The sequence below is a fragment of the Miscanthus floridulus genome, chromosome 5 (genome assembly GCF_019320115.1).
Source record: "Miscanthus floridulus cultivar M001 chromosome 5, ASM1932011v1, whole genome shotgun sequence".
Classification (NCBI taxonomy): domain Eukaryota; kingdom Viridiplantae; phylum Streptophyta; class Magnoliopsida; order Poales; family Poaceae; genus Miscanthus; species Miscanthus floridulus.
Window position 1 is genome coordinate 145,428,748 of NC_089584.1, and position 26,131 is coordinate 145,454,878.

At 47.5% G+C, this 26,131-nt stretch overlaps 1 protein-coding gene and 1 pseudogene across 3 annotated transcripts in view; both read left to right on the forward strand.

Annotated features, from left to right (window-relative positions):
- Positions 1-249: 249 nt before the first annotated feature.
- Positions 250-11,404, forward strand: LOC136451084 (pentatricopeptide repeat-containing protein At4g14850-like; annotated as a pseudogene).
- A 4,860-nt stretch (positions 11,405-16,264) lies between these two features.
- Positions 16,265-26,131, forward strand: part of LOC136451079 (RNA-binding protein BRN1-like) — a 12,684-nt gene continuing 2,817 nt past the window's right edge. For 2 of the 3 annotated variants that reach the window (XM_066451822.1, XM_066451824.1), the window contains exons 1-5: positions 16,281-16,829; positions 17,669-17,751; positions 25,658-25,709; positions 25,844-25,969; positions 26,061-26,131. The exon at positions 26,061-26,131 is cut by the window's right edge and continues 12 nt beyond it. In XM_066451822.1, coding sequence (XP_066307919.1) covers positions 16,613-16,829; positions 17,669-17,751; positions 25,658-25,709; positions 25,844-25,969; positions 26,061-26,131 — 549 coding nt within the window. In that variant the 5' untranslated portion in view covers positions 16,281-16,612. Of the gene's footprint in view, positions 16,830-17,668; positions 17,752-25,657; positions 25,710-25,843; positions 25,970-26,060 lie in introns of all 3 variants that reach the window. The other variant, XM_066451823.1, reaches the window with a different exon arrangement.

The window sequence follows — 26,131 nt, forward strand, 5'->3', positions numbered from 1 at the left end:
GCCAGAGGCACTCCAAGCTGTAGCCTTGAACTCTGTAAGGCTCCTAACAGCTATTTGCTTATGATAATTAAGTTGTTTGTTGTCAAAAAAAAAATGTCGATTCGAATCTATCGGCTTCTGGTTTGCCGATTATTGGCCTATCGGCTTTTGTACAGCCGATTGGAAGGTTAACGTAACGGAATGGGAAACGGCTCCGTATAGGTCTGTGGACCCAAAAGACCGTGGCCGCCCACCTCCACCTCCACGTATGCGGAGACACGTTTGCCAGACAGGCAAGGCAAGCTCCAGCCCCAGGCCCCCAGCGCCAAATGCGTCGCGCCGCCGCCGCCGCCGTGGCGGCCGACCCGCAGCTCCTGGCGGGCGCGGTCGAGGCGGCGATCGCCTCCCGGTCGCCGCGGCTCGGCCGAGCGGCCCACGCGCGCGCTCTCAGGCTGCTGGCCCCGGCCCTCCCGCCTTTCATCTGCGCGCACCTCGTCAACCTCTACTCCAAGCTCGACCTCCCGGGCGCGGCCGCCGCGGCGCTGGCCGCGGACCCCAGCCCCACCGTGGTGTCCTACACGGCCTTCATCTCGGGCGCGGCGCAGCACGCGCGCCCGCTCCAGGCGCTCTTGGTGTTCGCCGTCATGCTCCGCCTCGGCCTCCGCCCCAACGACTTCACCTTCCCTTCCGCCTTCAAGGCCGTCGGGCCGCAGGTGCACGCCCTCGCGCTCAGATTCGGCTACCTCCCCGACGACGCCTTCGTCTCGTGCGCGGCGCTGGACATGTACTTCAAGACGGGCCGCCTCGCGCTGGCGCGCGCCTGTTCGACGAAATGCCCAACAGGAACGTGGTCGCCTGGAACGCGGTCATGACGAACGCGGTGCTCGACGGCCGGCCCCTCGAGACGGTGGAGGCCTACTTTGGGCTCCGGGGGGCTGCTGGGATGCCAAACGTGGCGCGTTCTTCAACGCGTGCGCTGGCATGACGTACCTGTCCCTTGGGGAGCAGTTCCATGGTTTTGGCCAAGTGCGGCTTTGACAAGGATGCCTCCGTGTCCAATTCTATGGTGGACTTTTATGGGAAGTTTCGATGCGTGGGGAAGGCCAGGGTGGTGTTTGATGGGATGGGAGTTCGGAACAGCGTGTCCTGGTGTTCTATGGTTGTTGCATATGCGCAGAATGGGGCCGAGGAGGAGGCTTTCTTGGTGTACTTGGGTGCAAGGAGAGCTGGGGAAGAGCCGACTGACTTCATGGTTTCCAGTGTGCTCACCACTTGTGCAGGTCTGCTAGGACTTGACCTTGGGCGTGCTCTGCATGCAGTTGCTGTCTGTTCCTGCATTGATGCAAACATTTTTGTTGCTAGTGCATCGGTTGACATGTATGGGAAGTGTGGAGGTATCCGAGATGCTGAGCAGGTATTTTTCGAGATGCCACAGCGAAATCTTGTCACATGGAATGCGGTGATAGGAGGTTATGCTCATATTGGTGATGCTTGGAATGCACTTGCAGTGTTTGATGAAATGATAATGGGTCGAGAAACAGCACCTAATTTGAGGTCACAAGGGACATACAAGGGGACATCCTTTGGTGTATGCTTTTCGCGGACGATGTAGTGTTAGTTGATGAAAGCCGGACAGGAGTGAATCAGAAACTGGAGTTATGGCGGGAGACTTAGGAGTCCAAAGGTTTTAGACTCAGTAGAATTAAAACTGAGTATATGAGATGTGACTTCGGCACTACTACTTAGGAGGAGGAAGATGTTAGTTTGGAAGGTCAAGTAGTGCCTAGGAAGGATACCTTTCGATATTTAGGATCAATGCTAAAGAGGGACGGGGATATTGATGAAGATGTTAGCCATAGAATCAAAGCATGGTGGATGAAGTGGCGGCAAGCGTCTGATGCCCTATGTGACAAAAGGGTACCACAGAAGCTAAAAGGCAAGTTTTATAGGACGACGATTAGACCTGCTATGTTGTATGGTGCAGAATGTTGGCCTACGAAAAGACGACATGTTCAACAGCTAAGTGTCGCGGAAATGCGTATGTTGCGTTGGATTTGTGGTCATACAAGAAGGGATCGAGTTCGGAACGATGATATATGTGATAGATTAGGGGTAGCGCCAATTGAAGAAAAGCTTGTCCAACACCGGTTGAGATGGTTTGGACATGTGCAACGGAGACCTCCAGAGGCACCGGTGCGTAGTAGAATCCTAAGCCAGGATAGTAACGTGAAGAGAGGCAGAGGAAGACCGAAGTTGACTTGGGTAGAGGCAATAAAAGGAGACTTGAAAGGATGGAATATACCCAAAGACTTAGCCTTAGATAGGAGTGCTTGGAAGACAGCTATTCAAGTGCCTGAACCTTGATTGCTTCTGATGGGTTTCAACTCTAGCCTACCCCAACTTGTTTGGGACTTAAAGGCTTTGTTGTTGTTGTTGTAAACAGCACCTAATTACATCACACTTATCAATGTTCTCACGGCCTGCAGCAGAGGAGGTTTGACAAAGGAAGGGTATGAGTTGTTCCAGACAATGAAGCAGAGGTTTGGGATTGAACCGAGAATTGAGCATTATGCTTGCGTGGTGGACTTGCTTGGTCGTGCAGGAATGGAAGAGCGAGCTTATGAGATCATACAAGGGATGCCAATGAGGCCTTCCATTTCTGTCTGAGGAGCACTACTTGGGGGATGCAAGATGCATGGGAAGACAGAGCTAGGAAGGATTGCTGCTGAAAAGTTGTTGGAACTTGATCCCCAGGACTCGGGCAATCATGTTCTGCTCTCAAACATGCTTGCATCTGCTGGCAGGTAAAGTAACTTAAGTACCCTTCTTTTCAATCAAGCTGCACTCTCTCATAAATTGTGCTTTGGATTTAATGTAAGTTCTGAATTGCTCCAGGTGGGCAGAAGCAACAGATGTAAGGAAGGAGATGAAGAATGTTGGAATCAAGAAAGACCTGGGGCGCAGTTGGATCACTTGGAAAAATGTTGTCCATGTTTTCCAGGCTAAGGACACAACACATGAGATGAATAGTGAGATCCAGGCATTATTGGCCAAGCTCAAAGGGCAAATGCAAGCTGCTGGCTACATGCCAGACACACAATATGCTCTCTATGATCTTGAGGAAGAAGAGAAAGAATCAGAGGTGTTTCAACACAGTGAAAAGCTTGCTCTGGCGTTTGGATTGATCTGTATACCACCGGGTGTACCTATAAGGATCATGAAGAATCTACGAATTTGTGTAGATTGTCACCGGGCTTTTAAATTCATATCTGGTATTGTTGGTAGGGAGATAATTGTGCGAGACAACAATAGGTTTCATCACTTCAAGGATTGTGAGTGTTCATGCAAGGATTATTGGTGAAAGTTTTATCCACCAGATATACTGATGCATGTTTTGTTGGCATCTCTAGAACCACTTCTGCAGATATAGAAGGTAACTATTTTAGTTCCTTTACATGATTTGTATTCTATCATGCGACGCACACCTCAGGCCTGAGGTTGCGCGACCCCAAGACAGCGGTGGCCCGACTCCATGGTGGAGGCACACACCTCGGGCAGTGGCCTGGCTTCAAGGCGGTGACTCGCACCTCGGGTGACAGCGTGCACCCCGGGCTACGGCACAGGCCTCGGCCCCCTGGCAGCTGCGCATCCGGCCCCGAAGCTGCAGCCCCACCACTAGGTTCCCCAACCTCCCTAACCCTAATCCAATCGATTTGGCTTTGATTTCGATGTCCATGTTGCAGATCCAGTGGAGAAGGGGAGGAGGAGCAGATCTAGTGATGATTTGGCGCCAGGGACGCCATCTACCTGTAGGGTTCTTGCTTTGACGACTTATTTCCGATGCTTTCTTAACAGCAGCCTGCAATAGTTGCACCGTCAATGGTCCAATTTGTCACATGTGCTAGTGTTATTTGACTGTGATGAGTGCCATTGCAAAAAAATGTAGAAACAGTCATGATATGAATTTATGCCTCTTGCTTTTACATTTCATTTAATTTCTGTGGGGTTATAGTTATCTAAGGTCCTTCAAATTGTGCATCTTTTATGTATCACATGAATAATAAACCCAGTGTTGGTCGTTGTTGTAGTAACGGTGGTTCTTGTTTGGTAGATATCTGGTTGAGTGACTTCCAGAGAGGAAGAAGTGCAAGTTCTTCCTTTCTATACCTGATCCTTGAACCAAAGTTAGTGTTGAACTATTTTTCTTTTCAATGCCTTAGTGACAACCGAAGCTCAATGGCCCCATGAACTATTTTTCTGTGTTTTAAGCATAGTCTAGTTTGTTGTTCTGTTAATATAACTTGTACTCTTTAAATTTCCACCATGCTATCATGTCAATGTCCCATTAAAAATGTTTCTTAAGCAATAAATCTATACAACTTCAAAATAGAAACTTATACTGCTTCTGTCGCCAGAAATATTGAAGTGACCATTAGGACACTACTGTGTTAGTCGCTGAATTCTCACTCTTGGAAGTAGCAGAATTCTTACTCTCATCGAGAGAGGATGACACTAGGAGTTGGGATAATTTTTTGGTTTATTTCTCAATGACATACCAACCTGAGGGGTTGGGGATATATATTTATAGGCTGCTAGCCAGCCAAGCATATGCCAAGATGCTAGTCTAAGATACTGTCCTAGATGCTAAGATGTTGTCCTCTAGATGCTAGTCTAAGATGCTGTCCTAGATGTTGTCCTCTAGTCTAAGATGTTGTCCTATGCTGTCCTAAAAACACAAAGACCACAACAGCCCTACAAAGACCACAACAGTCCAACAAAGACCACAGCAGCCAGACTTATCCATCATTTTTCCCCTAAGTCTTGTGCGCCGTCTTGTGGGAAAGTTGAACCATCCCGGTCCTAGAGCAGAGCTCAAGGAACTTGATCCTCCCAAGGGGCTTGGTGAGCAGGTCCGCAAGCTGGTCCTTGGTGTTGATGTAGCTCGCCTTGATGCTCCCTTCCTAAAGACAGCCTTGGATGAAGTGGTACCTCACCTGGATGTGCTTGCTGCGTTCATGGAAGACGGGGTTCTTTGCTAGGACTAGAGCGGACTTGTTGTCCACCCTGAGCTCCACCGCTCTAGTGTCTCTGCCGAGTAGATCACCAAGCAATCGAGCGAGCCAGAGCGCCTGAGTCGAAGCGGTGGAGGCTGCTATGTACTCAGCCTCACAGCTGGACAGGGCCACCACCTGCTGCTTGACCGATTGTCAGCTAACGAGGCACTTGCCGAGGAAGAAGAGGATCTCGCTTATGCACTTGCTGGTGTCGATGTCGCCGGCGTGGTCGCTGTTGCTGTACCCGACGAAGTGTGCCGTCCCAGGGCACCTAGGGTAGTAGAGGTCGTGGTTGAGAGTCCCCGTAACGTAGCGGATGATCCTCTTCATAGCCTACTGGTGCTTCGTTGTCGTTCGCTGCATGAACCGACTAAGGTAGCCGACGGAGAATGCCAGGTCCGGCCATGTGTGGGCGAGGTAGCGAAGGCTCCCCACAAGACGCCGGTACTGCGTAGCGTCCACCTCCTTCGTCGTGCTGTCGCAGCTCAGCTTCAGCCTCTCCTCCATCGGAGTGAGGGCTAGGTTGCAGTCGGTGAGCCCAGCTAGCTCAATGACGCGCTTGGCGTAGGCGGTCTGTCGAAGCGTGATCCCAGAGTCATCCTGGTGCACCTCGATTCCCAGATAGAAGGAGAGAGGCCCTAGGTCACTCATCTGGAAGGTGGCCTTCATCTCTTTCTTGAATGTCACCACCTCCGCATCCTTGGTGCCGGTGATCACCAAGTCATCGACGTAGACACCCACCAGCAGAGCATTACCTCCACTGCCCCATCGGTAGATGGCCACCTCGTGCGGGCTTTGCTCGAAGCCCATCCCCTTTAGCGTGGAATGCAACTTGGCATTCCACGCCCTCGGTGCCTGCTGCAAGCCATAGAGGGCCTTGTGCAGGCGGAGCACCTTGCCCTCCTTGTCGGGGATCGCAAATCCCGACGGCTGGTGCACGTAGACCTCCTCCTTCAAGTCGCTGTTAAGGAACGCTGACTTGACGTCCATGTGATGAACACGCCAGCCCTCCTAGGTAGCTAGCGCAAGGAGGATTCGCACGGACTCCATCCGTGCCACGGGAGCAAAGGCGTCGTCGAAGTCGACCCCCTCCTGCTGCACGAAACCTCGTGCCACCAAGCGAGCCTTGTGCTTGACGATGGCACCGGCTTCATCCCTCTTCAGCTTGTACACCCACTTAAGGGTGATCGCGTGGTGACCACGAGGAAGGTCAGCAAGCTCCTAGGTGTAGTTCTTCTCAACCGCATCCATCTCCAACTACATCGCGGCACGCCATGCCGCGTGTCTCTCGGCCTCTGCAAACGACCGAGGCTCGCCGTCGTCACACGCAAGGTGCAACTGCGCCTCCAGGTCGTGAGGCACCAGTCCCGGCACCGGCTGGTTGCCGAGAAGGTTCTCCATCGTACGGTACCGCAACGGCTCACCGTCGTGGTACGCGTCGACGTGCTCCTCATCGTGAGAGCAGAGTAGCGAGCTCAGCCGGGCCATGCTCGACACGAGCTGGTGGTGGAGTAGACATGCCCAGAGTGGTGCCTGTCGGTGCTGGAGTGCGTGGCGTTGCCGGCTATGGTGGAGCCGACGAAGAACTCATCGCAGCCGAGGTCCTAACTGGAGAGCGTGGTGCTGTCGAAATAGCAGGCGCGGGGTCGATGGAGGCTCGGGGACTGGGGTAGATGCGCTCGCTGAAGAAGAGCCGCCTACTCCCCCAGCTCCCTCGAAGTGGACGTACTCGATAGTGAAGCCGTCGTACGTCGGAGCAGAGCCGTCGTCCATCACCTTGTCCCACGCCCATCCTCGCCCTTCGTTGAACACAACATCGCGCGCCGTGCGCACACGCTGTGTCTTCGGGTCGAGGATGCGGTAGGCCTTCGAGCCCTCCGTGTAGCCAATGAACACTCCCGGAGTGCTCCTATCATCGAGCTTGCTGATGTGGCCAAGCTCCTTGGCGAACGCGAGGCAGCCAAAAACCCGCAAGTGGGAGACCGCTGGCTTGCGCCCATGCCAAGCCTCATATGGCGTCCTGTCGTCGAGCGCCTTAGTAGGCGAGCGGTTGAGGATGTAGACGGCCGTCACCACCGCCTCTCCCTAGAAGTCAGCCGGCATCCCCCTCTGCTTGAGGAGGGCCCGAGCCATCCCCACAACCGTCTGGTTGCGCCGCTCGATAATGCCGTTCTACTGCGGGCTGTACGGCACGGAGTAGTGGTGCTAAATGCCCTCGTCTGCGCAGTACGACGTGAATTCAGCCGCCGTTGTCGGTGCGCAGCACGCGCAGCTTGCGGCCACACTCCACCTCCGCAACAACCTGCGTGTGCCTGATGGCGTCCGCAGCCTCTCCCTTGCTGCCGAGGACCATCACCCATATGTAGCGGGAGAGGTCGTCGATGAATAGCAGGAAGTAGCGTCGTCCTCCTGGTGTGGCCGGTGTCACCGGGCCACACAAGTCCCCGTGCACAAGCTCGAGCCTCTCCTTGGCTCGAAAGCTAGCCCGCTGTGGAAAGGGGAGTCGCCTCTGCTTCGTCAACACGTAGACGTCGCAGAGCTGCTCCACATGGTCGAGGCACGGCAGTCCTCGCACCATCTCCGTGGCACTGAGCCGCTTTAGGGTCTCAAAGTGAAGGTGCCCGAAACGCTCGTGCCACTGCCACGCCTCGTCGTCCCGACGAGTAGCGAGATAGAGTGGTTGTGCCACCTGCACGTTAAGGACATAGAGTCGATTTGCGCTTCTGGATATCTTGGCAAGAAGGTTACGACGATGATCCCAAATCCTCATGACTCCGTCCTCAACCACCATGCGCGAACCATTCTCATCTAGTTGTCCCAAGCTGATGATGGAGTTCCTCAACACGGGGATGTAGTAGACTCCGGTGAGCAGCCTGTCCTCACCAGACACGGTGGTGAAGATGACGGAGCCAACGCCCTTGATCTCCACGCCGGAGGCATCCCCAAACTTGACGAAGCCTCGGACGCTAGAGTCAAGCTCGGTGAAGAACTCCCGTCGACCGGTCATGTGATGGGTGGCGCCAGTTTCGAGGCACCACCCGTCAGTCTTGTCGTTGCCGGAGCTGTCGCTGAGGAGGGCGTGTGCTTTTGGCTCATCGAGGTGGAGGAGAGCCGCTGCGGCCGGTGCCGCTGGAGGTAGCTCAATACTTGCATGTGCCATGAATAGAGCCGGCTCCTCCTCCGCTTGTGCGACGTGGGCCTAGCCGTGTCGTGGCTGTCGACAGTCCTTGGCCCAATGGCCGAGCTGGCCGTAGTTGCGGCAGGCGTCGTCTCATGCCGGCTTGTGCCTGTCGACGATGCTGCCCTAGGCGCCTCCGCGGGCATCACCCTCGGCACGTCCTCACGCCCCGACCTAGGCGTCTCTGCGCGCCTTGCATGGCTTGCCACGCTTACGGCCGCCTGTCGCGAAAGAAGGCTCCCCCTTTTTTTGGTCACCTTGGCTGGCAAGCCACTGCTCCTGAGTGAGAAGGAGCTTCTCACCAGTGGTGATGGGCCCCGAGAGAGACTGTGGCTCATCGCTGTCGACGATCTTGAGGCGACCTATCACCTCCTCGATCGACATTGTGGAGAGATCCAGCAGGGACTCGATCGAGCGAGTCATCTGCTTGTACTTCTTGGGGACACAGCGAAAGAGCTTTTCGATAGCTCTCTCCTCGCCATAGGTGTCAGCGTCGAACTACACCATCTTCTGCAACAGAGTGTTGAGACAGAGAGCAAAGTCATCAACGTCCTCACCTGACTTGAAGGCAAGGTTCTCCCACTCCTTACGAAGTGCCTGCAGTGTCGACTTGCAGGCGCAGTCGCTGCTGATGCATGCCGCAGCGATGACGTCCCAAGCCTCCTTGGCAGTCCACTTGTTGGTAAGCAAGAACTGCATCTCGGGCAAGACTGCAGCGATGAGGGCATCCAGCGCCCGTCGATCTAGGTCGTAGTCGACGTCACCGTATTAGACTGCCTCCTACATGTGCCGCATCTAGAGCTTTATCCTCATCACCGCAGCCCACTCAACGTAGTTGGTCTTGGTGAGGGTAGGCCACCCATCGCTGGGACTGACGTCCCTGACAACAGCTTAGAGCCCATGGTAACCATGGTACCGATCCAGGGAGAGAGAGCCATGCTGCCTGTGAAGGCTGCGCTCTGCATCGACCCGTCGGTACCGATCCGGGGGAGAGAGAGCCACGCTGCCTGTGAAGGCTGCGCTCTCCATCAACCCGTCCACCATCGTTGCTGTGCGCGCCTCCTCCAGGAGCGCCGCCGTCGTGCGCACCTCCTCTAGGAGCGCCACCGGCGCGTTCACGCCTGTCTAGGCTGCCGCCGCGCTCGTGGGCATGCGCGGCTGCCCCAGGAGCGCCACCGCCGTGCGCGCCTCCTCTAGGAGCACCGCCAGCGTGTCCGCGCCTGTCTGGGCTGCCGCCACACTCGTGGGCATGCGCGGCTGCCCACTGCACCGCCCGCGCTCGCGCTGCCTCCCTCTCTAGCAGCTCGAGGTCCGTGTCGGCGGTGTCGTCAGCAGAAATGGAGCTACCGATGCTGCCGCACAGAGCCTCGACCTCCACTGCCGCCGCACGCGCTGCATTCGCCACCGCCGCTGCTTCCGCCTCCGCTCTGGCTGCTGCCAGCTCCGCCACTGCTAGCCTCGACGCCCTTGCCGTAGCCGCAGCGGTCTCTGCCGCTGCTCGCTTGGGTTCCTCTGCCGCGACAAGTTTGGCCTCCTACCGACGCCACGTGCTCGAGGCGACCGAGCGCTGAGACTGCCCTGCGGACATGACGCCCGGGGAGCTGCTGCGTGGGGAGAGGGCTGCTTCACGCGGGGAAGGAGTGAGCAGGAGCGGCCGGAGCTGCTGCTCGCAGCTGGGGCTGTTGTGTGGCTGGGAGGGGAGATGAGCAGGAGATGCTCAGGCTACAGCATAATACGGCTCTGATACCAGTTGTTAGTCGCTGAATTCTCACTTTTGGAAGTAGCAGAATTCTTACTCTCATCGAGAGATGATGACACTAGGAGTTGGGATAATTTTCTGGTTTATTTCTCAATGCCATACCAAACCAAGGGGTTGGGGATACATATTTATAGGCTTCTAGCCAGCCAAGCATATGTCAAGATGCTAGTCTAAGATGTTGTCCTAGATGCTAAGATGGTGTCCTCTAGATGCTAGTCTAAGATGTTGTCCTATATTGTTCTAAAAACACAAAGACCACAACAGCCCCACAAAGACCACAACAGCCAGACTTATCCAACATACTGATGGGTTGCTTTGTCAACCATTTCTTATTTCCACCTAGTGATCTGATAATTGTGTAATCTGGTAATTGTCTATCTAGTTAGCTAATTTGGCCAGCTTAAGCATAGGAACTTATACACTCTTTCTATCCTTCTGCTGTACTTGGTAATTAGAGGGACATTGTTATTATGGTACTAGGAATCGTAATTTGTGACCAGCAATGGATTTGAGACATTTTGGTGTAAATTTTATCGCTGCAGATCCATTGTATGCGGTTTTAGGATTCCTAAATATCCCTTATTGATGGTACAGTGCCGGTTCTAGTTTTGTGCACTTCTGATGTGATGAATTTATAGCAGTGTTGTCACGCTGCATTGTTGATGGAATTACCAAGCTTTTTTATTTGTTCTTCTGTATAAGCAATTCCAGTAGGTTCCTTCTAGTTGTAAAGTAATTCTAATGTTTCCTATCTATCCATTTTCCAGATTGAGAAGGCTTTCCTCAAGCAGATTTCTTAATTTATAGCACAGAGAAATCTGGCAAGGGTAAAAAGCCAGGCAAGGGTGGCAACCGATTCTCGAAGAGCATTGACCTTGGCTTCAAAGACTCCTAGGAAAGCAATTGAAGGTATAATGGTTTCCCTTCGCTGGTGATTAGGCCATGATCCCTAGTGCTATGACGTACCTTGTTTGAGATGGTGAAGGACAACATGTTCAGTTTAATACTTTTCTGTTCTGAATGATTTTTTTTGTTCCTGCTTGGTAGAAGTTTGTCCTAAATAATTAAAGTCGTAGTCTAGCTCCAAATTTCATTTGCTATTTTGAAAACAAAGTACATGAAATCAATGCATTTCTTAGTGATTATCCTAACATGCTTTATTTGTATGCAAAACTAAATCAGTTTTTCTTAAAGTCCCATGACATTTGCAAGATCTCTAACGGGAGAATATTACACTGCAGGTTTTGTTGAAGTGGAAGAACCCTGCTGATGCAAATATTGAAAGGCTGTTAGTGCAAAATAGGCAAAATCTTTGTATACATAGCATTAATGATGTACTGAAACATAAGTGGGTCTTCGATTTTTCATTGGAACGCTCAGCCTCCTGGGCCATATTTTATTTAATTAATTAAATCATATAAATCCTAGGTCCATATTTAATGCTATGGTGCAATATGGTTAAGGGAGTCTGACTATAGGCCTTGTTCGTTTCTCTTATAATCTGTCTTTTTCAGCTTGTTTTTTTAGTCGAAACTGTGTTTTTCTCTCACAACAAATCAGCCGAAATAGTATTTCAGCTTGTTTTTTCACCGAAGCGAACGGGCCTATACGGACAACATGTGCACTATTGAGATGTTGAGAGAGGCTAAGGATGTGGCACGCCCGTCGACAGCGAGATTTTCTGACGTGCAGATCATGTGTAGTTATCAACTGAGAGTGACACACACGGAGACACGGCATTCATTCTCACGCGAGCCTGCATATTATGCCGTCAATAAACATGCAGGTTCGTGAGTGTTAAATCTAGGAACCAACAACACCAAGTCATTGCCAACTCCTCTATTAATTCGACCAAAATCGTGAACGACAATAAATTAATAATCGGCCGTTTTCTTTATTTTTCATTAAACTGTCCCAAAATATCGAGGAGCAAGCACTAATAATCCATTCATCATTCGCAAAAAAAAAAAAAAAAAAAAAAATCCATCCATCGTATCTACTATCATCAGCTTTGATAAAGACCTAGTAGTACCTAGTGTCAGCATCATGAAAGAAATTAAAAGGGGCGTCCTCCAATCCGAGCTTTGGGTCTGTACTATACAGCCCCAAATGATTCAGACACATCTCGGCCTTGTTTAGATGCAAATTTTTTTGCAAAATGATCACTGTAGCATTTTTCGTTGTTATTTGGCAATTAGTGTTCAATCATAGTCTAATTAGGCTTAAAAGATTCGTCTCGTGGATTTTGTCTAAACTGTATAATTAGTTTTATTTTTTATTTATATTTAATGCTTCATGCATGTGTCCAAAGATTCGATGTGACGGAGAATGTGAAAAATTTTGCAAAATTTTTGGGGAACTAAACTGGGCCCTCATCTGCGCCCCTACTGTTTATTTATTACACGACCAATGGCATCATCAAAAAGCAGATCAAGCAAGCCATCCTCCAGGGTCTAAAATCCTGACCTTGTAGCCTCCCTCCCTCTCCCCCCCACCCCCCACCCCCCACCACCACACACACCCACCTTCCACACCTTATGTTTGTTATCTGCCTTTTTGGGTCCCCTCTTCTTCTTTATACTCCTTCCATCAAAAAAATAAATGTGATTTCGGCTTTCAGAATAATAAAACAAGTTTAAACTTTATCAAACATATCGAAATACAAGCACTTTTTAGACCAAATAAATATTATTAGATTAATATAAAATATATTTTTGTAGCAAACATATTCGAAGATATAAATATTTGATACTATTTTTTTGTAAACTTTATTTATCAAACCTAAGAAAGTTCGGCTTACCTTAAATTTAGAATTATATTCTTTTTACACTACGAGAGTAACAAAAAAATATTAGGACAATCCCAACACTAAAAACCACAATTAGGTCTATGCATACTAATTTACATAAACACTACATGTTTTCTCTCTCGATCATTTACCAATCACATCTCTTTGTATCATGGTTATCGTGTAGATGTGGTTCTTGTCTAAGGGGGTGTTTGGTTCACTCTTCAACTCCTAAATCTGGTCTCATTTAGTCCCATTTAGTCATTTTTTACCCAAACACTTTTACTAAATGGAGTTAAATGGGTTTTAGCCAACTAGTCACTCAAATATTGCTAAATAGGACTAAACCTCACATTTTAGTCACTTTGGAGCCCAACACCCTAACTAAAAGGGACTAAAAGACCTCTTTTACTCTTTTAGTCTATTTTAGTCCACCAAACCAAACAGGAGGTGACTAAAGTTTAGGAGATGGTTTATGTGACTAAACTTTAAGAGGTGCAAACCAAACACGCTCTAAGAAACCATATCCTCATCTCTCTGCCTTAACGGAGTACCTCATCATCTTTTTTTAGTTGACATATTCAGCCTATTCGCTTGTTGGTTTCAGCCAGGACTTATCAGCCAGCCAACAGTATTTTTCTCTCACAACAAACCAGCACCAGCCGGGCTTATCAGCCCATAAATCAACTAGCGAACAGGCCAATTAATTAATGAACATAAAAACCATATAGTTTCATGGTTAGAAGTACTATTAGCTAGTTATCAAACATCCACATCTTCTTTCTAATGAAGGTATAGGCACCCACGGCCTGACACCATATAGGATTGTTGTTTATGAACATCCTATAAAAAATGTCATTCTTACTTCTCAAGAAGTCAAACATTTTTAACTTCGACTAAGTACATATAAAAATATATTAATATTTATGGTATATAGTTAGTATCACTAGATGAATCACTGAATGTGTTTTTATAATAAAATTATTTAGAGATATAAATATTACTAATATTTTCTGTAAACATAGTTAAGTTTAGAAAAAAAAATGAACAACGTAGACATTGTAGCTATTTTGGACGGAGGGAGCAGCACGTAGAGTAGTACTGGTACAGTAATGATCATGGGTTCCTAGACCCTATTCGTTTGATCGTATTAACTATGATACAGTGTTTTTTTCTTACAATAAAACAACATTAATCGGCTTATAAGCCACAGAAACGAGGGTGCTAGTCCAAGCTGGTTTGATTTGATCCTGCAGTAATTTGACGTCAAATGAGGCGTGTGAATGGGACGGACGGTTAGTTAACCTAATCGGATGTCCCTCTCTGTCTCAGATGTGTCCTCCTTGCCTCCTGAACCTGCGGACCAGAGGAGGAGGGGTCGAGAGGAGGACCAGACTAGGCCAAGCAAAAGCTCACTGACGCTGAGATGGATGGAGTTGGAGGAGCAGACATGCCAGCTCTGTTGTGGGAGGATGGACAGCGAGGGTTCCCTCCATTCCAGTTGCCCCTCCTTTCCTCAGGTCCCCATGTCCTTGTCCACCATTCCTTCCTTGGTTCCCGTGCTACCCTTCGTTACCATCTGCCAGGCCGCGGTGGAACCCATGTTTTTCTTTTTGGCACCCAAACTGACAGCACTGTTTATTTGCCGTGTACTGGTTAGCTTCGGCTGGTTGGCTGGTCTTTTTTTTTTTTTTTTTTGTCGGAGCAGTATTTTCCTTTCACTAAATTTCAGTATGAACAGTGTTTTTAACTGCTACAGTAGAAATTTAATGCCTCCCGAACCCTCTAAATTATTACTAAACTCAAATGAAACTGAAACCAATGAACAGGGCCGTTTCATGTCCTGTTTACTTTGTTGATAAGTCAGGTTAAAAAATAATATTTGCTGATTTGTTGTGAGAGAAAAATAAGTTAAGCAAATAGGGATACTATCATGAACAGCTCAACCGCTGAACTGAACACACCAAGGAGTGAATGAATGAACAGACTCCCATGATTGATCTGCCTCCAAGGATTTTTTTTTCTTTTTCAAGTGAGAGTAAGTCAAATTTTAGCGTAAGCTAACATGATGATGGTTAGCAGCTCCAGTGTTTTATTTCGTTCCTCACGCACTCATGCTGCATAATAAGACAAAGAAGAGTCCAATTGTTGACCATATCAGATTAAGCAGTATATTTACCTCTATCATGTTGAGGAGTCAGCCAGCTTGGCCGGTCGGGCCTAGTACGTGAATATTTTAGCTGATCGAGTGGTGGATTTAGAGGGTGTTTGGTTCCATGGACTAAATTTTAGTACATGTCACATCGGACCGTTCGGATGCTATTTAAGAGAACTAAATATAAGTTAATTATAAAACTAATTACATAGATGGAGACTAATTTACGAGACGAATATATTAAGCCTAATTAACCCACCATTAGCATATATTTACTGTAGTACCACATTGTCAAATCATGGACTAATTAGGCTTAAAAAATTCGTCTCGTAAATTAGCCATAATCTGTGCAATTAGTTATTTTTTTCGTCTATATTTAATACTTCATGCATGTGTCCAAACATTCGATGGGACAGGGACTAAAATTTCTCTATAGGAACCAAACACCCCCTACAATCGTTCATTTTTTTTCGTTCCAAGAGTTACATCATGCTATGTTTGAATTTTGAAGTAGTCGGTGAGTTGACAGCCTGTTCTGCTGATTTGGTCTGGATTGTTTTAGCTTATTTCAGCTTATTTTTTTTTCACAAAATACTATTGAATCAACCGAAATCAACCGAACTATAGTGGAAGACGAGTGACTTAAAACCGAAATCAGCCGAACTATAGTGGAAGACGAGTGACTTAAAAATTTAGGAGATGTCATGTAAGGATGTCACGTCGGGTGTTCGGATACTAATAAAAAAATTATAGAATTCGTCGGTAATCCACCAGACGAATTTACTAAGCCTAAGTAATCCATCACTAGCACATGTTTACTGTAGCACCACATTGTCAAATTATAGACTACTTAGGCTTAAAAGATTCATCTCGCAAATTAGTTACAAACTGTGCAATTAGTTTTATAATTAATCTATATTTAATACTCAATGTATATGTCAAACATCTAATGTGACAACGACTAAGGTCCACACCCCCTAATTATAGTGAGAGAGAGAGGAGTAATAACTGCATGTCTGCATCAGATATGGAATCTAATAGCTATTTTTGTTACTCGAATCTATCCATCCGGTGTTCATTCGGGTGTTTGTACTAATTTATTTATTTTAAAGTTTAATAATAATTTATTTTTGTGATAGATCATCTGTCGACTTAATTATTGAGAGATGCTTATATAGAGAGAAAATATATGTTTTTAGAAGGATATAGAGAAAATATATGTATACATGTATATAGAGAAAATATATGTATACATGTATATGAACATCCGTGTTTAAATAAAATCAAAATATTGACGACAAATATATAAAGGAAAACAGAAATAAAAAGGGTTGCAGTAAGCTAGGGAAGACAACCTCCATGTTTGTCTCCCAAAACAAACCCGTCTCTCTTCTCTCTCTCCATTGCAGGGGAACTGGGGAAGGGAGGGAAGGGAGAGGCTGAGGTCATGATTGCAGGCTTGCAGCAAGTAGGGGAGCCTCCAACTGCAGCATGCATATCCATTAGGCATTAATTATTATATTAAATTACTCCGCCTCCGCCTCAACTCCAACTCCATCACCTCCACCACCTAACCCAAAAACAATTCGCAGCGCAACCGCCCGCAGCGACGAGGCGACTCCAGCGGCGGCGGCGACAAGCAAGCCTGCGGCGAAAACCCTAGCAGCGGCGTCTGGCGGAGCAGGAGGGGGAGCGGCCAATGGCGGAGGACGGGGACAAGGCCGCGGCGTCTGCGGGGGAGACAGGAGGAGGCGGAGGAGGGAAGGAGGGCGGCGAGGAGGAGAAGAGCGTCAAGCTCTTCGTGGGACAGGTGCCCAAGCACATGACCGAGGCCGACCTGCTCGCCATGTTCCGCGAGGTCGCCGCCGTCGACGAGGTCACCGTCATCAAGGACAAGGTCACCAAGGTCTCCCGAGGTGCGGATCTGCCTAGGCCCCGGATCTGGGCTCGCCAGTCGCCACCCTCGCTCCCCCGCGCTTGCTCTCGCTCGGTTCGCCGCAATGCCTGACGCGCTGTTCCCTCGCTCGCGCCGTGAGCTCGACTGCTCGCTCCGGGGTGGTTTCGCTTCGCTCGCGTTTGGGGGCAATGCCGCACGGTCGGAGGAATCTGAGCTTTTCGGTTAGACAAATTTGTACTAGCGTTTTTGGCTTGGTTTTTTCTGCTTGTGGGGGATCGATTTGCTGCAATGCTGCGGGGAGATCTCACGTCGAGTCCTCGGGTTGGTGGGGTTTCATCATGGATTCGAGTGTACTAGGCTTGAGTCGCGTTAGCGTAGTGTATGTATCTGCTCCATTGCGTGTTTTGAATTTCTTCCTTTTCCGTTTGTCTTTGAAATCATATTCTGTTGGCTCCCTCCATATTTTCATTTTGGATTTTTGCAAAATATATATGTAGAAAAAAAAAGTATGCGTCTCTGTTGTGGCTTCAGCTTGTTTTCGAGCAATGCAGGCTTAAATGTGCCATAATTGTGTGGAATCCGTGCTATATTTAGCTGCTTGGTTTGTGTTGGCCTCAGGTATACTTGCTTCAGATGGCAATTTGGTTGGCGTTGGCGTTTCTGTTGTGGAAATTTAGTTCGCCTTGGCGTTTCTGCAAAATTACAACTACCCTGATTTCACCTAAAACCTATTTGTTAGGCCGCACATTGACATGCTAGTTTCCCCCTTCTTGGCTATTTCCTTCACCTTGTTTCCGTCATTTTGCCCATCTGCTTCTCGATTTCACCTCAGTTTTACATGCTCTCAATATAATGCAGGGTGCTGCTTCGTCATATGCCCCTCAAGGGAGGAAGCTGACAAGGCGGTGAATGCCTACCACAACAAGCGCACACTCTCTGGGGTATGCAAGCATTCTACTAATCTTGTTCTGGTAGCAGGTTCCTTCTTGCCAACTGGCTAGGTGGAATTGTCAGTAACTGAACCCACTGTAGCACCTTTAGCTCCTTCTGGATCGCTAATTATGAAAGTGTCCCATAATATTGGCAGGGGCCACATTGTCAGCTAATGTTTGCTTTTGGCTGTCCGGTGGGATGGGATCAGATGAGTCTTTCGTGGGGCACTTTAGAGAAACTGAATTTAGTGACTGTGACTTTGGTGGTTCGTTCAAAATTTTGGAATTGGATTTGTTTAAAACTTTGGGCTCCAACTTCTAACCATTAATAGTTTGTGAAGGTGTGTGTGCAAATGATTGCAAGACGTGAACTCATTCTCAGTTTGTAGATTCTCTCGGGACTGTTTCATTTCTGATTTCAAGGATATATCTAAATAGTGTCGAGCCCAGTGGCAATCATTTTTTCTTTCTTTCTTGTGTATCCAATAAGAGGAATATTCACTTTAACTTCTCTATAGAATGAGTTCTTGCTGAATGAAGTTGCTCGGAATCTGTTTCATAATGCAGATACATAGTAGTGCTTTTAAGAGCATGCTAAGTAGACAAAGCAAATTGTTAGGGGTTGATGAGTACAGGCCCGATCTTCCGAGAGGTAGCCGATAAGTTCGATTTTGTGGAGATCTTGACGTTGGCGATCCGGCTTCAAATCAGACGCGATTCGAACCCTGCAACCGTTACACCACTGCTCCGTTGGTTATCAACCAAGCACAACTTGATTGACCTCGCCAAGAAGGCTTTTCCTGCAAGCGAATCGAAGAGCACAAGCAAGAAGGTAAAACATGCAATCTGAAATTACAAATATGAATGACGCGAATATCAACAGAGGATTCAAGAACTCGGTTCCAAAGGACTAATCGACACAGTGAAGGAGATCAAGAACGGGGGCCCTGGATCACTGTAAAAGGATTTGTCACCACAATTACAATGAGCGATTCAGTTTCTCGATGGAAAACTAAACTCTAAACAAAAACCCAATTGTGTAGCAGCGGCGGCGGCTGTGTTTATAGTCTAAGACTCGACCTAGGGTTGGGGACGGCCAGGGGTTGGGCGCCCACAACTTGGGCTTAAGGCCCGACACGATACATGGCCAAGTTGGCCCAAATAGGTGATGCAGCACCTTGCCGTGGTCACACAGAATGATCCACGGACCTTCTGGAGCTGGGACCAGATCCAAAACGACGGCGTCGTCGTCCCCTTTCCAACGCATCCAAGAACGGCCCGTTTCGATGTCGTATGAGAAAGTTACGACCGAAACAGTGACGGCGTGTCTGCTGAATCCGAGGGCGACGTGGCAGCTGAGTTGGGAACGAATTGCAACTTGGGGAAGACCATGGCGTCGGTGTGTCCAGCGTGGCGATGTCCTCATCATCCTCCCCTTCTCGAATTGGAGTCGTCCTCGACTCCATCTTGGCGATGTCCTCATCATCCCCTCCTTCTAGAATTGGAGTCGTCCTCGACTCCATCCCATCATCAGCGAACTCCTGCAAAAGGTTAGTGACAGCAGGCAATGCACCAGACATAAAAGGTTGACAAAACATAGTATAACATGGTGCATCAGGATTATCACATAACTCAGCAGTAGCAGAAGTTGTAGCAAGAAAAGCACCTCCTTTTAACTTAATCCCATTATTTTTAGCAATGTCTGTTGGAGGTTTATTTTTGATCTCATTAGCATGTTTAATAATATCCGTAGGAGACAAAGGCAGCAATGTAATTTTCTTGTCCTTATGTATGATAGTGTATGTATTAGTTCTACCATGGTGTAAAGCATCATTATCAAATTCCCATGGGCGACCTAACAAAATGGAGCAAGCTTGCATAGGGACAACATCAAAATCAGCAGTATCATGATAAGCCTGTGAAAAAGCTAATGCGTGCTGATTTAGTTACCTTAGTCTTACCACTATTATTGAATCATTGAAGTTTATATGGATACGAATGTTGTCGTGTGGTCAAGCCAAGCTTGTCAACCAAATCTGAACTCACCAAGTTGTTGCAACTCCCGCTATCAATGATAGTGAGAACACGACAACCCTGCACAATGAGATACATGTGGAACAAATTGTGGCGTTGGATCTTCATCTCTTCTTCATGTCCCACATGTGTACTCAACACACGCTGCACAAGAAGGCTAGGGTAGTCCGCGGCAGCAGCCACGGAGTCAATGGTGATGGCCTCCTTATCTTGATCGCCCTCGGTGGAATCTGCATCAATGTTAGCAGCAAGGGCTAAATCATCTTCAACATCACTAGCACTTACATATCCATCCTCGGTAGCAATGAAAGCGCGACGACGACTGGAGCAATCCTTCATGACATGTCCCATGCCTTTGCATCGGTGGCAAATGATTTTAGAGCTAGACGAGGAGGAGCTAGTAGAAGCACCCGGAGTGCCACCTTTCTTCAGCTGTGGAAACTGCACATTAGACAATTTACTTACCCCGGAAGAAAATGGAGGTGTAGATGGCTGTGGTGCAACAGGAAGCTTGGGCGTCTTCGGCTCGGAACGTTGCTGAAAATTCCTCCCATTGTTAGACCTGAAAGGCTGGTGTTGTTTGCGTCCCTGTACTTCTCGTTCTGCCTTAATAGCAAGATGATACAATTGGGAAAAATTGGGTCATTCTTTGTAATCAAGTATGTTCTGTATATCATGGTTTAAACCACCAAAAAATCTAGCACTAGCATCATGATCATCTTCATTTATACCACAACGTGCTAAACCAATAAGCAATTCTTGATAGTATGCTTCTACTTCTTTATCACCTTGTTTTAAAGTTTGTAGTTTCAAACGTAAATCACGTTGGTAATAAGGAGGACCAAAACGAGATTTCATACGTTGCTTTAAAACATTCCAAGTTTGAGGCACAGCAGCAGCATTATTGGCATTGCAAAGATCACTCCACCAGAACAAAGCAAAATTAGTAAACTCACTAGTAGCAAGTTTAACTCTATGCTCAGCAGGAACATTATGAGAATCAAATTTTTGTTGAACAGCAAGCTCCCAATCTAAATATGCCTCTGGATCAACATTACCAGCAAAAGGAGGTAGACTAAATTTAATTTTAGCAAAAGGATCATTATTACCATGATTATTACCTTCCATACCGCGACGATTGAAGTTGAGGCGGCGACGGGCACCACCGTCAGCATACGCATCTTCATCACCAAAAGCATCCGTATCTTCATCATCAGCACGATAAGTTGGAGGGCGTTGCTCAAGCTGTTCAATGCGGGTGACCAGATTGTTCACGTTGCGCGTCAGCTCGGTCATAAGATTGCGTTGTTCAGTCATGAACGTTGTAAGCTCGCCCTTGGACACGCACTCATTGAAGTCCGTCGGAGTTCCTGCCATGATTAGAAGATAGAAAAAGACAACACCAAAGTATTATCCCTATCAACTAAAAGGAAACAAGTGGTGGTGGTGGTGATGGTGGTGAAAGTGGAATGCAAAATCACAGTCTTGCCTGTATTCTTACCAACGCCAAATAGGAGCAAAACCAAAGTGGCAAAGCAATCTGTTGTTGAGCGTGGGTAACAGTTGCAAGATGAACCTGTGCTGACAGAAGAATATGTGGAGCTATGGGTAGGCACACAATATGACAGCAAGGATTAGCAATTAACAAATGCAGAGTAACGATTGTTCAATCCGGATCCAAAGTACAAATCACAGGTGCTGGCTAAGACGTGTCGAGACGTAGCGCAACAAGGTGAAAACAAAGGACGATCGAAAGAACTCACAGAACAAGCAAATAGCCCGGACTTCTCCTTTTTTCCTGAATTTTTTCCCGGATTTTTCCAAAAGGCACTAGTAGGAAACAAACTTTTTTTTATTTTTTTCACTATTTTTTTATAGACTTTTCTCTGAACAAGGATCACAAAAGATGCAACCACAAAAATTGGCACCTACAACTGAGGTGGGATGTGGTCTACAGAAATTCAGCACGTTCTCTGAAAAGCGTGCAAAAACTTTGACAATTTTTTTTCTATATTTTCCCGAATTTTTTTGGCAATTCTGATGAAACCAAACAGGGCGTAGCCGAGTTTGGGTCGGCTCCAAATGGTGTTAAGAAGCTGCTGTAAAAATTTCAGATTTTTCTGATAAACGAGCGAAAAGTTATGCCTGTTTTACCGAAGGTATCTCAAGGTATGTTTTCCGGAAGGCACAACACGGCGGCGGCAGTTAGGGCAAAGCGTCCCTAAACACCGATCACAGGATCGTCACTGTGACTAACAGCAGTAGGTATTCGCCTAATGATGTAAGGAGGGCTGCGATGCAGGCAAAATAAGAGCGGCTGACAACCTATCTAGGGTTTGCGCGGCGGCGAGAAGTTACACAAGGCGGCTAGCGGGGCAAGTCGAGTAATGTGGTGGCTTCGACTTGTTGTTTGGGAACAGTGGATGGGATAGCGGCGGAAAACAAAAATCACAACAACGGGCGATTGAACTACGACCACGAACACAATCCTAAACCAGCAACAAGACTCGACCACGGACACAAACTCAACAACACGAATCTGAAACGAAATTGCAAAGGCACAAAGGGCGATAGGACAGCGAAAATTGAAATATTTTTGGGCTATTTGTGGACTCTAGGTAATGAACAAATATGAATCTAAGGCAAACGAGATTATACCTCGCGGTAAACCTGAAATATCTGATACCAATTGATGAGTACAGGCCCAATCTTCCGAGAGGTAGCCGATAAGTTCGATTTCGTGGAGATCTCGACGTTGGCGATCCGGCTTCAAATCAGACGCGATTCGAACCCTGCAACCGTTACACTACTGCTCCGTTGGTTATCAACCAAACACAACTTGATTGACCTCGCCAAGAAGGCTTTTCCTGCAAGCGAATCGAAGAGCACAAGCAAGAAGGTAAAACACGCAATTTGAAATTGCAAATATGAATGACGCGAATATCAACAGAGGATTCAAGAACTCGGTTCCAAAGGACTAATCGACACAGTGGAGGAGATCAAGAACGGGGGCCCTGGATCACTGTAAAAGGATTTGTCACCACAGTTACCATGAGCGATTCAGTTTTTCGATGGAAAACTAAACTCTAAACAAAAACCCAATTGTGTTGCAGCGGCGGCGGCTGTGTTTATAGTCTAAGACTCGACCTAGGGTTGGGGACGGCCAGGGGTTGGGCGCCCACAACTTGGGCTTAAGGCCCGACACGATACATGGCCAAGTTGGCCCAAATAGGTGATGCAGCACCTTGCCGTGGTCACACAGAATGATCCACGGACCTTTTGGAGCTGGGACCAGATCCAAAACGACGGCGTCGTCGTCCCCTTTCCAACACATCCAAGAACGGCCCGTTTCGATGTCGTATGAGAAAGTTATGACCGAAACAGTGACGACGTGTCTGCTGAATCCGAGAGCGACGTGGCAGCTGAGTTGGGAACGAATTGCAACTTGGGGAAGACCATGGCGTCAGTGTGTCTAGCGTGGCGATGTCCTCATTCTGTGTGTCCGTGAGCGCCGGCATGGGGGACGCTGACCGGCCGCCGGAGCCCGGCAACGTGGACTGATGAAACTGCGCCCTCGTGGGGGGGGGGGGGGGGGGGGGGCGGCCGTCGATTGCCCCGACGCGCGCCGCCAGATCGCCCATCTGGAAGTTCATGAAGGCGAGCTGGTTCTGGATGCCTTGGACGGCGTTGGTGAATTGCTGGAGCGTGTCGGTGGGGATGGCGTACAGCTGGGGCGGTGGTGGTGGCTGCGAGGATAGAGGCAGGGTGGTGGTGGGGACGAGCGCCCCGGCACAGGCGATGGGCTGCGACACCCCCATGGTCGGCGTGACCAGGGGCGCAGAGGGGTTGGAGATCGGTGGGAACGACGGCGACGGGGAAGCGGTGGTGGGTGGAACGGCTGGTGACGAGGTCCCGGACGAGGCCATCAAGTCTGATACCAGGTTGTTAGGGGTTAAGCTCCTGAGGTTGTAGCTATGGTGGATTGGGGGCCGGGGCTTGAAGACTCGACGTCGAGGCGGCGGCGCCGTGCTGTCGAGGACGGGTTAGGGCTGCGGCGCGAGTGGACAAGGAACAGGGAGGGAGCGCCAGGCGCCCAAGGGTGTCTTTGTGACACAATCCTAGGCTAATTCCTTTCTTCTCAGAGTTGGACTCTTATAGTCCTTACAAACCGAAACAACTTGACTCATTAGGCTAACAAACTCTGCTACTAATCTGAACCCAATCTCTAAAACTCTCAACTAACTAAATCTGCTAGGACTCTTAGGGACTCGGCTTGGACCTGAACCGGAACCGTCTTAGGTCTAGCCACTTCGCCTAGCATAGGTCTTGCCGACCATAACACAAATACACATGTAATACAACAACCCTTCATGAGTAGCCTTTAGGTTGGCTAAATCTTTCCTTTGTTACTTTGAGTAGGATAAACTGGCAAACCATTACAGACATGGATTATGAATGTGATGTAAAATATATCTTATTGAGTCTTTCTGTAAGGCTGGTCTGCAGGTTGCTATTATGATATTTATCAAAGATAGTCAGTTTAGCCTCATTCCTAGAAACATAATGTCTACGGTTTCCAACATTGTAAGCTGCGGAATGAGTTGGTCTGTATGTAGGATAGGAGGAATACTGGAGATTTCAATTCATGGTCCTGCCAGATGCAGGAATGTTGATAAAGCATGTTGAAGGAGCATATACCTACCTGGGGGTAATATGAATGTTTTAGTTGCAATTTTTTGTGTCGATTAATAGACATGATTCAAGAGGAAGCTCTTTTCTCAGTCCTCCAAAGTATAATCCAATGTAGCATCTGTCAACAGAAACTAGTCAAAATATCTAAGCCAACTGACAAATTTTATGTTTGGTTGGAGTCTGCATTGCTAGGCTATGCTGCAAGTAGCAAATGAAATGCTCTTTTAGGGAACAAGTTTGGTCTATGACAACTGAATACTGATGTCAGGTCACCAACCATATAATGGCCTAGGCTTGTCTCTGACGTGGCACACGTAACAGAAATTAGACCACCAAGTGGCCATAACACTTTAGCATCCATCTTGGTATGCAAAATCAACTTTTTGTAGCTTCAATTTTCTGGCACACACCTAACTGTGGCTCCGAACCAAAAAAACAAAATCTATATGGAAAACCTAACTCTGGGTGTGGTCAATTGTGGCCTCTGTCATATAAAACATGACCAGACTCTTAGGTCACTGCAACAGTTGGGTATGACTAAAGTTTCTGGATTAGGTACATGAAAAATGCATGATTCTTTCTCAACTAGCATCATTTGCAAGAAAAATATATTTCTTTCGTTGATGTGTATCTTCTTGAATGTTTGTTATTATGGTGCACAAGTTTTCTTGAAAACATCATTATTGCTCTAGACCTAGACGTTTGATAGCTGCTGGAAATTGGTACTGTGTACTGCCTTCACTCAATGAGTTGCATCAGAGAGTGACTACATATCTAATCCCACTCCTGCTAAGATACGTTTTTTGTTCAGATATGAAGTAACACTGCATCATTTCAATGTGACTGGCACTAACAGAGTTAAAAGTCCATTCACCAAATGAGGATGGTGATACAAAGCATGCTGTCAAGTCTTGGTAGTTAGAGACCTATATATCCTGATCTTGGACAAAATTTGAAATGCTTTGTAGTTGGTAAGCATGGACTTTTTGGAGCCACTGAGAGTCTGAGATACTTGCTCATTAGTAATATTTTCTTTGTCATATAACCAGTTAACTACACTTGTGATGCCTTGTTTGGATATGGTGATATGGGTGACACTTTTCTATGACACTCATCAAATACAGATCTTGTAGAATTGTCTCTGCTTTGACAGTCTGATTACACTCTTCTATGTTTCTATTTAACTCAGGCATCAAGTCCTTTGCAAGTAAAATATGCAGATGGAGAGTTGGAGAGGCTGGGTATGATTACTGTTTAAGTAGAACTTTCTCTTTGCCAGCGATTTTGTATGGGGATATTTGCTCAAGACATTGTTGCCTATTTTTTACTGATATCCCAACTGTGCACTCATATTTTTACTTGTCATGACTTCCAGAACATAAGCTTTTCATTGGAATGCTTCCGAAAAATGTTACGGACACTGAGTTGACTAATTTGTTTTCCAATTATGGGAATGTCAAGGATTTGCAAATTTTGAGAGGTTCACAACAGACAAGCAAAGGTAATATCCTGCAGAGAAGTTGCTTTCCTTATGAATAGAATGATAAGCATTGCCTCAAGTGTATATTGTCAGTTAACTTTGCTCTTTGCAGCTGGCTGTGCCTTCATTAAATATCAAACAAAAGATCAAGCATTGGCAGCTATTGAAGCTCTAAACGGGAAA